Raw genomic sequence first — 10,095 nt, forward strand, 5'->3', positions numbered from 1 at the left:
GGTACCAAAAAAAAAAAAAAAAGTATAGGCAGGAGCCAGGCAAGGTGGTGCACACCTGTAATCCTAACACTCAGAAGGCTGAGGCAAGAGGATCACTGTTAGTTCAAGGCCAGCTTGGGCTACATAGTGAAACCCTGTCTCAAACAACAAAACAAAAACACTGTAGGCAGTAATTATTTCAAAACTTCATAAGGGAAACATCACAATCCAAGATACTGTATGTATAATTTCACAAATAAAGGACTATAGAGGGCTGGAGATGTAGCTCAGTGGTGCCACCCTGCCTGGCAAGCGCAAGATCCTAGGTTCGATTCCCGGTACCAAAAAAACTCAAACCAAAACAAAAAACAAAGGACTATGAGACGTGATCAAAATATATGGTGACTGTTTAAATTTAAAAATTTTTTATTACTGTAAAAGACACATTGTCATTAATTTCCTCAAAGTGCTGCCTCTTGTTTTGAGCACACTTCTCCCTCATCCTTGGCACTTTCTGCAGCAGGTCTGGAAGTGTTCTTTGTGCTATCCTCACTGCCTGGATGTCCTGAACTGATTCAAATTGCTTCCTTTCATGGTCATTTTGCCTTTTGGGAAGACCCTCAAGTTGCACGGTGCCAGATCTGGTCAATAAAGTGGATACAGACACACAGTCATGTTTTTGACAGAAATTGCCATAAAGATTTAATAAAAATACAGTGAATGTTTAAATTTAAAAATTTGTTATAGTAAAATACACATGGCCATTAACCTCCCTCAAAATACTACAATACTTCCCCTCACCTTGAACACGATTATTCCATTGTTCCTGGCAGTGAGTCTTTCATTGTAATAAGTCATTTCTTTAATTTAAAGCATTTGCCCTACCTTTCCATCAACTATTGTACACTTCCTGGTAGTTTGGCTGTGCACTGCGCAAAAACAGTCAACAACTATTTCGTGACTTTGAAACAGTCATGATTATTATTTTATTTCCTGGCTGGGGAGAGATGCTGATTAGCAGGATATTATCGGTAGCTTACATTTTTGAAATGCTTGCTATGCACCGGGCTAGATTTTACAGATGAGAAGACTAAAGCTCTGATAAGGGAGGACACACGTCCAGGGTCATATAGCAAAAGAAAAGTGTGTCCAAAAAAAAAAAAAAGTGAAGCTGCAGGTGGATCTGTTCCCACCCCGCTGGGGGCCGCTGGGCCCGGGGCGCCCCCGCCCGCCCGCCCCCTCCCCCTCCCTCTCCCTCGGGAGCTTATCGCTGCCAGGCTGCTGCGGGCCACGCCCCTTGGGGAGGGGCCGCTGGAGGCCCCGGGCTGGGAAAGGCCTGGTCAGCTGTGTCCGGCGGAGGCAGCTGCTGACCCAGCTGTGCCCTGTGCCAAGGGCGGGGGACCGGGGGGGCCAGAACCCCTGGGTTCCCCGGGGGCGGAGGCGGCATCATGGACCACCTCGGGGCGCCCCTCTGGCCCCGAGTTGGCCCCCTCTGTCTCCTGCTGGCTGGGGCAGCCTGGGCGCCCCTACCCAACTCTCCAGACCCCAAATTTGAGAGCAAAGGTAAGGATCAATGCCTGTGGGGGCCCTTACACTGGGTCCCCCCCGAGGGCAATACTGGGGCCTGGATTCCCACGCTGGGTCCTGGGGGCCAAGCTGATGCCTGAACCCCTAAACCGGACCCTAATGAAACAAGCTGCTGGTCTGAGCCCCTGGAATGGGGCCTCGGGGAGGAGGCACAGAGGTGCCTAAGGTCCTTGCCGCATCTTTTCAGGGAGTCTGGCACTTGCTCCCTGATAATGCGCCGGGGGTGGGGGTGGGGGTGGGGTGAGTCATCTCCCCGAAGTCTGAGTCCCCGGAGGGAGGGGACCCGCTGACCCTCCAGTGGTGGACAGGACAGAGCCCCGGTCCAAGCCAGAGGGCCTTGGCGCCTGGATGCCTGTAAACACAGTTTGTGGCTGGCACCAGGTCCCTTGTCCCTCCGGGTGGAGGAAGGGGGCGGGGGACACGGTTGGAGCTATCGGGCAGCAGGGAGCCTGCGGGGGGCCGATAGGGGCCGCCTCATCCACACCCACCCGTGGGCTTGCGGGTCCTGGGCTGCCGGAGGCGGGGCGCGCAGCGGGGCCCTGAGGTCTCCAAAGCTGCGTGCAGCTCAGCCCGCACGGGGTCGGCGTGCGCGCGTGTTCGTGGGGAGGGGGGAAGCAACCTGCGCTTGGGAATTCGAGGGGGGCCCCCTCTGCAGACCCTGGAGGGCCCGGCGGGGGAAGAGGGCGGGGCGGGGCTTTTTTCTTATCAGGTCCTCACAGGCAGAGGGAGGGAGGGGAAGGGGGCTGGGGCCAGAGAGCAGGGCCGGGCAGCTCTGACCCCCTTCTCCCACGGCCACCTCCCCAGCGGCCCTGCTGGTGGCCCGAGGGCCCCAAGAGCTTCTCTGCTTCACGGAGCGGCTGGAGGACTTGGTGTGTTTCTGGGAGGAAGAAGCAAGCTCCGGGGTCACCTCCAGCAACTATACCTTCTCCTACCAGCTCGAGTGAGTTGCAAGAGGCCAGCTTCCCAAAGATGGATGGGGGGGGGGGGCTCCCCGGTGGTCGCAGCCTGAGATGTCACCTGGGGTCCGGGGTCTGGATGGCGCTTCCTGTGGTAGGAACCCCACAGGGTCGGGCTGGCGAGCCCCCTAGTGGCCGGGGCTGGAATGCTTCTTGATTGCTTCTGAGAGGCGACCCCAAACATCAAGGCTGGAACAATCCCCCTTCAACTCTGGGCTCGGGAGTCCTTAATTAGAGCTGGGACGCCCCCTCGTGGTAGTAATCAAAATGCTCCCACGACCGGGCGTGGTGGTGCATGCCTGTTACTGGGGAGGCTGAAGCAGGAGGATCGCAGGGAGTTCGAGGACAGCCTGGGCTACATAGCGAGACGCTGTCTTAAAAAAAAAAAAAAAACTGCTCCCACGGTCTGGGCTGCACAAATTTCTCAGCCCCTCCCTTGCCCCCAATGTGCTCCCTCCCCTTTCTGGTCCCGGCATGCACAGGGGCGAGCCTCGGAAGCCCTGTCACCTGCACCAGGCGCCCACCACCCTGGGTGCCGTGCGCTTCTGGTGTTCGCTGCCCACGGCCGACACGTCGAGTTTCGTGCCCCTGGAGCTGCGCGTCACGGAGGCCTCCTCCGGCTCCCCGCGTTATCACCGGGTCATCCACATCAACGAAGTGGGTGAGTGTGCGGGGCATGCAGGAGTGGGGTGGGAGGAGGATCTCGGCCTCCACGCTCCTGACCTGCCCCCATCTGCAGTGCTCCTGGACGCCCCCACGGGGCTGCAGGCACGGCGGGCGGAGGAGAGCGGCCAAGTGATGCTTCGCTGGCTGCCGCCGCCTGGGGCACCCATGACAACCCACATCCGCTACGAGGTGGACGTCTCTGCGGGCAGCAGTGCAGGGGGAGCGCAGAGAGTGAGGCCTGACCCTACTGTCCCTTCCCCAGGGCCTTGGCCCTGATGCCCCACATCCTATTTCCTTCATGCCCGAGACAACTCCACACCCACTGCCACGTCCGCTTCGTCTGTGCAGCTCCAATGCACCTGAACGCCAACCTGCTTTTTTTACCCTGCAATCCCAACTTCCTCCACAAGGGCCTGGCCCATCTTTATATACCCCAGGTCCCGCCCTTTGCTGTGGGACTCCTTGCTCTGATTGGCCTTGAGCTTTCTTGGGTCCTGCTCCCTGCTCTCATTGGTCCCTGGTGCTGTCCTTCCTCTCCCTGATTGGCTGCATCCCTCCAGAGGCGTGCCTCTGAACGCCCCTCCCCTCGGCCCCGCCCCCAGGTGGAGATCCTGGAGGGCCGCACTGAGTGCGTGCTCAGCAACCTGCGTGGCGCCACGCGCTACACCTTTGCGGTTCGAGCGCGTATGGCCGAGCCCAGCTTCAGCGGCTTCTGGAGCGCCTGGTCTGAGCCTGCGTCGCTGCTGACGGCTAGCGGTGAGGCACTAGGAGGGGTGTAGGAGGAGCTGGGGCGAAACACCTGGCAAACCCGCCGACGTGACCTCCTGCCCGCCCCCCAGACCTGGACCCCCTCATCCTGACGCTGTCCCTCATCCTCGTGCTCATCGTGCTGCTGCTGGCCGTGCTTGCCCTGCTGTCCCACCGCCGGTGAGCCGCCCTTGAACCTCCCTGTTCACTGGGGAAACTAGGCTCAGAGAGGGGCAAGCACTTGCCCAAGGTCACACAGCGAGGAGTCATGCTTGGGCACTTGTGCCTGGTTTCCCATCTACCTCAGTGACTGCCCCTTCTTGGATCACCCGTTTTCCCAGTGCCACCACCTTTGTCAAATCAACCAGCTGGGCTTAGTGGAAAGATTTAAGGGCTGGGGATTTAGCTCGGTGGCACTGCGCCTGCCTTGCAAGTGCAAAGTCCTGAATTCGATCCCCGGTACTGGGGGAAAAGAAAAAGAAAAAGATTTAAACCCCTAAAAGCCTCCCAGTCCCCCACAGTCAGGTGTTTTATGATCTGAGCTGTTTCGAAATGGTTGTGATTCCAAGCACACTCAGGGTGATCCATACCCCAGGCCTTTGCACCTACAGTTCCTTCTGCCTCCACCACTAGGTAGTCTTCTCTCTCTCTTGAGGCTCTGTTCATTTACTCGAATGAACTCTTTTTTTTTCTTTTTGGTACTGGGGATCGAACTCGGGCCCTTGCTCTTATGAGGCAGGTGGCAGAACCACTGAGCTAAACCTCTGGCCCTATGTTCATTTACTTGATTGGAGAATACAAATTGAGTGCCAGCTATGGCTGAGGCACTGGTAAGACAGTGGAGAGGGCCGGGGATTTAGCTCAGTGGTTTCACCACCTGCTGCGCAAGCACAGGGACCTGAGTTCAATCCCCAATACCAAAAAAAAAAAAAAAGACAGTAGAGAACAAGGTAGACCCTCTCCACAAGTCCCTGAGCTGGTGGATCTCAGTCAAATCAAGGAGACAGACAAGCAAAACAAACAAGGAAACCAAAAGAGAACTGATTATAAATGAGTGGTGTCATAGAAACAAACACAGGAGAAATGACAGGGTAGTCAGGGAAAGCCTCTGGGAAGCAGCAAAAGCCTGGAGGGGGGAAGGAAGCAGCTGTACAAAAATCAGGGAGAAGAAACAGCAAGTGCAAAGGCCCTGAGGTGGAAATGGATTTGGGACATTGAAGCAGCTGCAAGAAGAGCCATATGGCTGAAACTGTGCAAGGAGGAAGTGGTGAATGATGACATGAAGGAGATGGCAGAGATCTGCAGGGCTGTGGGGAGGAATTTGGATTTTGTTTGTTTGCTTGTTTTGTGCTGGGGATCAAACACAAGACCTTGAGAGTGTTGAGCATGTGCTTTACCACTGAGCTACACCCCCAGGCCTGGATTTTATTCCAAATACATTGGGAACCATGGGAAGGAGTGATGAGGGAATTAACCCCATAGACCCCCAGGCAAAGCCTAGGCCAGGATTAGACAGAGCATGAGTCAGTATATATTGAACTCCTATGCATCCTTCAAAACCCTGTTCTGCTTACCCTTCTGGAGGGCCTTGCTGTGCTTCAGGCAAAGCCCCTGCTCCCCAGCCAGGATGGACTCCTCTACCTCCATGATGCTTATATTTGTACCTCTGTGACTGGGTGCTGGGAGGGCAGTGGTGAATATTCAGTGGCTTGTTCCTATGGATTTCAATAGGACTCTGAAGCAGAAGATCTGGCCTGGAATCCCAAGCCCCGAGAGTGAGTTTGAAGGCCTCTTCACTACCCATAAGGGTAACTTCCAGGTAGGTGGCTTGGCTGTCCCTGGGGGGCTGGGCCTGTCCTGCTTCTGGCAGCGGAAGCCCAGGGCTGTGAGCAGGCTGCCACTGTTCCCCCAGCTCTGGCTGTCACAGCATGACAGCTGTCTGTGGTGGAACCCCTGCACCCCCTTTCCGGAGGAACCGCCCACCCGCCTGGAAGTCCTCTCCGAGCGCTGCTGGGGGGTGCCCCAGGTAGTTGAGCCGGGGGCAGATGATGTGGGGCCCCTGCTGCAGCTGGTGGGCCGTGAGCATGCCCAGGACTCCTACCTGGTGCTGGACAAGTGGCTGTTGCCCCAGAGCCCGCACGGCAAGGGCCTCCCAGGGCCTGGAGGCTGCACTGACATTGTGGCTGTGGACAAAGACTCCGAAGCGTCTTCCTGCTCATCTGCTTTGGCCTTGAAGCCCGAGCCGGAGGAGGCCCTGGCAACCAGCTTTGAATACACCATTCTGGACCCCAGCTCCCAGCTCTTGCGCCCACGGGTGCTGTGTCCCGAGCTGCCCCCCACCCCACCCCACCTGAAGTACCTGTACCTCGTGGTGTCTGACTCTGGGATCTCAACTGATTACAGCTCAGGGGGCTCCCAGGGAGCCCAGGGGGTCCCATCCGATGACACCTACTCGAACTCCTATGAGAACAGCCTTGTCCCTACCCCTGGGCCCCTCACCCCCAGCTACGTGGCCTGCTCGTAGGACCCCAGCCCAAGACTGTGGACAGGGAGGGGGAGCCCACCCTGAGCGCTGATGAGCATGGCCATCGACCCAAACCATTCTGCCCAGAAAGTCACAAGCTTGCAGTATCTGAAAATATGTATAGTTTTTCTTTTGTGTGTGTGTATATATATATATATATATATAAATTTATATGGAAGTTTTTCTACCATGACTTTTACAAACACCCCAGAAGCCCCATCTTTCCCTGTGCCCAAGCCACAGTCTGAAATTCTGGACCTGAAAATCTGAATACTAACCCTAATAAAATAAATTAGTACCTGTTATATGAGCTGCCACACCAAGTAACTCTTTATATCTTCATGACTTAGCCCATTAAGTGGTTTCTCTCTAGTATCTCAATTCAAGCAGGTAGGCAGACATCCTGAGCTGACTCCTGAGGCCCAAACTCTCCTGGTATGTAGCTTCTTCCTCCCTTAGGTCCTTAGTTGGCTCTGCATCCTGCTAGTTATGCAATGAAGGGCAACAGCAGGGAACTCCACGGACCATTTTAGGGATTTGGCCGGAAAAGCAGCGCTATCCTTTCTTGCATATTTGATTGGCCAAAAACAGTCATGTGACCTCACCTAGACTTAAGAGATGCTGGGAAATATAGTTTACTTGAATACTCAGGGTGTAGAAAGCTGTTTAACGAGCATCTAGCTGGTCTGCTGTTAATGATGACAGTAACTCATAGGGCTTTATCATGAATCAGGCTGTGGTTTAAGCAAGCACTATTTTAGGAGGGCATGGTGGCATATGCCTGTCATCCCAGCACTTGGGAGGCTGAGGCAGGAGGATCACTTCAAGTTCAAGGCTAGCCTGGGCTGAATAGTGAGTTCAAGGCCAGCCTGAACTGCATAGCGAGACCTGGTCTCAAAAAAAGCACTGTGTTGACACCAAGTATTATCACATGACTCGGTGGCAGTTCTGGTTTAACCACTCTGTAAAAGTCTGGCATAAACTAAGAAAGCAGAACACATGTACACCTTATGCAACAGCAATTCTACTTCCAGGTATATATCCTAAAAGTATATATGGACCAGGACATGGGCGCAGGAATGTTTACAGCAGTAAGTAATCCAATCCGTGAATAAATTGAGGTGTAAACACCCAGGGAATAATACGCAACAGGGAAAAAGCAATAAACTAGAAACTGGCTGAATCTTAGTAACAATGCAAACGGCAAAGAAGGAAGGAGGAAGCCTCAGAAGATCATATTTATAACAAAACTCTTTATATAGTTCAAAACAGTAAAAAAAAGTTGCTTGGCCATAATTTATATACAATGATGCAAGTTTTGTTTTTGTTGTGCTGGGGATGGAACCCACAGCCTCACACTGGCTAGGCAACCACTCACCCCTGAGCTGCACCCCCAACCCCTATAATGCTAGCTTTTGAGGAGAAAAGCACTCTATGTTCCTTAGGTCTTGGTTCTGCATCTGGCCCTGAAAGAAGTATTCCAGCCAGGGGAAACAGGCAGAGAGAGGCTGCCACCCTGCAGCTCAGAGCTGACCCCTAGAGCTTGAACTCTTGTCTTGGCTGGGCTCCTTCGTGTGGGTAAGCCAGGGGGTGATTGTCATCTCTCCATCCGGTTGGAAAGTCACCCGCCACTCTTCCCTGGGGCCCGGGCCGCCTGGCTCCAGGCAGACTTGGAACCCATGCTCTCCCGGGCCTGCTGCGTCTGCCTGCAGCCAGCACTGCGCAGGGAAATACCGCTGCACCAAAGCCCGCTGCAGGGCCTCCCCGCTGTCTGCTTGCTCCTGGGTCTGCAGGGCCACCATGAGCCCGCAGGGCCGGCTGGGACCAGCTCGGTGGCTGAAGTGGGCAGCTGTATCCAGAAGCAAGGCGGCCAGGTAGGTGGCCTCCTGGCATCCAGGGTCTTCCGCTAGGTACTCCTCCAGGCAGTCGAGCAGCAGAAGGGAGGGCACCGGCCCCATGACCTCATGGGCAGAGCATAGGACCCGAAGCAGCTCTCTCGTTGAGGGTGGGTACTGGAAGCGAATCTTCTATAAGATTCAGAAAGAAAAAAAGGCCAGGTTCAATACAGGACTTAGACTGCCCACATGGCACCTCTGCTTCTACTCCCTCCCACACCGCTACTGGGGCTCAAACCCAGGGCCTTTACAATGAGCTCCATCCCCAGCTCTTCTCATTTTTATTTTTGTATTCTGAGTCAGGGTCTCGCTAAGTAACTAAGTTGCCCAGGCTGGGCTTGAAGTTGCGATCCTTCGGCCTCAGCCTCCCAGAATGTTGGGATTGCAGACCTGGGCCACCGGGCCCGGCTCAAGCCCTGCTTCTTTGCGTACTTTCCCGGACTAGGCTCTGACTCCCTACACAGCTGGCTTCAGGAGGAAATAGTGGCTCAGAGCGGTGAATATTCTACTCTCACCTATTTTTCCAGCACTTAGGACTGTGGCGTATAGACTGAGGGCCAATCTTATTTCCCGCCCCCTCTAAATAGGGCAACCTTTCCAAGGAAAACCTGACCCCAGCCTTGACTATGGCTTCACTGAAACCCACTCCAACCCAGACTAGACCCATGTTTAGTACCTCCCCTTACTCAACTTTGGGCACCGCCTCCCTAACCCCACCCGTGATTGGATGGTGTTTCAATCAATCTTAAGTAAATTCCGCGCGGTCCCGCCCCTCGCGTATTCCCGACGCCACTCCGTCAAACTGTTCAGACTTGCCTTCCCACCGTCCCCGCCATTGGCCGACCTGCCTGTCGCTCAAACCCTGATCCGCCTCTTCCCTGGCTGGGCTACTTCTAGTCCCACCCCACTGTTATACCTGGAGCCGCAAAGGGTCGAGTGTCCGTGCAATACCACGGGGCAGGCTTTGAAGAGGCCTCCGAGTTATGAAGAGAACAGGACCTCGGCCCTCTCCTGCTGCTTCCAGGGCCGCCGCAAATAGCAGCGTTGTTTTTCCAGAACCTGGAGCGCCTAGTAACAACAAAGGCGGTCCGGCCTCAGCCGTGTTCGCCTCTCCAGTCCCGGCAGCGGTACCCCGGTTTAGCACTTGCCTCAGTGTCTCCGCCATTCGCAACGTACCTCTGTCCAATCGGTGGCATGTTCCCCGTTTTAATCCCTCCAATCCGAGGCTTCATTGGTTACAGTTGGTTTAGCTTCTCTATTGGTCAGTGGAGCTGTCCATCAAAATTAGAGCTCACCGTCTCCTTCCCTGGTGAATAGGCAAAGAACCTTAGTCTGTGCGCGCAGAAATGGGGGTGATTGAGGGAGATAAGAGCTTCTTTTGAGGAAGTGTGCTGGCAGAAGCAGTATGAATACTTCCTTTTTGTCAGTTAATCAGCTAATCGGGTTGAGTGTTAGCTAATCAGCTAAAGGGTTGAGTGTTGGAGAGAACAAGCCCAAATCATTGACCTAGTAAAGTCTCCTAGCCTCAGTTTGCTGGCCTGTAAGGTGAGACTCACGGGAGCTCAGAACAGTATTGTAACGGGTATGTGTCTGTGTGTGGTTTTGCTGGTGTCACCCAGTGACATTTGTTAGGTGGATGAGTTCTACACATCTGAATATGGCACAAGCGTTTGAGGCCACAGGTTTAGGTGGGGTGGGGTGGGGCGCCCCCCCCCCGCCAAGGCTGCTAGAAGAGGATTCG

At 54.7% G+C, this 10,095-nt stretch overlaps 2 protein-coding genes across 4 annotated transcripts; one reads left to right on the plus strand and one right to left on the minus strand.

Moving 5' to 3' along the window:
* The first annotated feature begins 1,255 nt into the window (after window positions 1–1,255).
* Epor (erythropoietin receptor) lies at window positions 1,256–6,764 on the plus strand. Of its 3 annotated transcripts, none has more exons than XM_004865583.3 (8): window positions 1,256–1,542; window positions 2,371–2,506; window positions 3,005–3,183; window positions 3,262–3,419; window positions 3,749–3,944; window positions 4,028–4,115; window positions 5,667–5,754; window positions 5,848–6,764. In XM_004865583.3, exons 1-8 carry the CDS (start codon window positions 1,428–1,430, stop codon window positions 6,457–6,459), a joined length of 1,572 nt encoding a protein of 523 aa, XP_004865640.2. In that variant the 5' UTR covers window positions 1,256–1,427; the 3' UTR covers window positions 6,460–6,764. The 3 variants fall into 3 exon arrangements, with proteins under 3 accessions (XP_004865640.2, XP_004865641.1, XP_087057439.1); XM_004865584.3 differs by having other exon boundaries at window positions 3,791–3,944; XM_087201313.1 differs by having other exon boundaries at window positions 3,791–3,944; window positions 5,667–6,764.
* A 928-nt stretch (window positions 6,765–7,692) lies between these two features.
* On the minus strand, window positions 7,693–9,548 carry Swsap1 (SWIM-type zinc finger 7 associated protein 1). Its single transcript, XM_004865580.4, has 2 exons — window positions 9,271–9,548; window positions 7,693–8,486 (listed from the first exon to the last, which is right to left on the minus strand). The coding sequence occupies exons 1-2, from the start codon at window positions 9,517–9,519 to the stop codon at window positions 7,983–7,985; spliced, it is 753 nt and encodes a 250-aa protein (XP_004865637.1). The 5' UTR covers window positions 9,520–9,548; the 3' UTR covers window positions 7,693–7,982.
* Between the last annotated feature and the right edge of the window lie 547 nt (window positions 9,549–10,095).

The sequence above is a fragment of the Heterocephalus glaber genome, unplaced genomic scaffold, assembly GCF_053883595.1.
Source record: "Heterocephalus glaber isolate CG9 unplaced genomic scaffold, H.glaber_assembly_v1.0 deba00001760, whole genome shotgun sequence".
Classification (NCBI taxonomy): Eukaryota; Metazoa; Chordata; class Mammalia; order Rodentia; family Bathyergidae; genus Heterocephalus; species Heterocephalus glaber.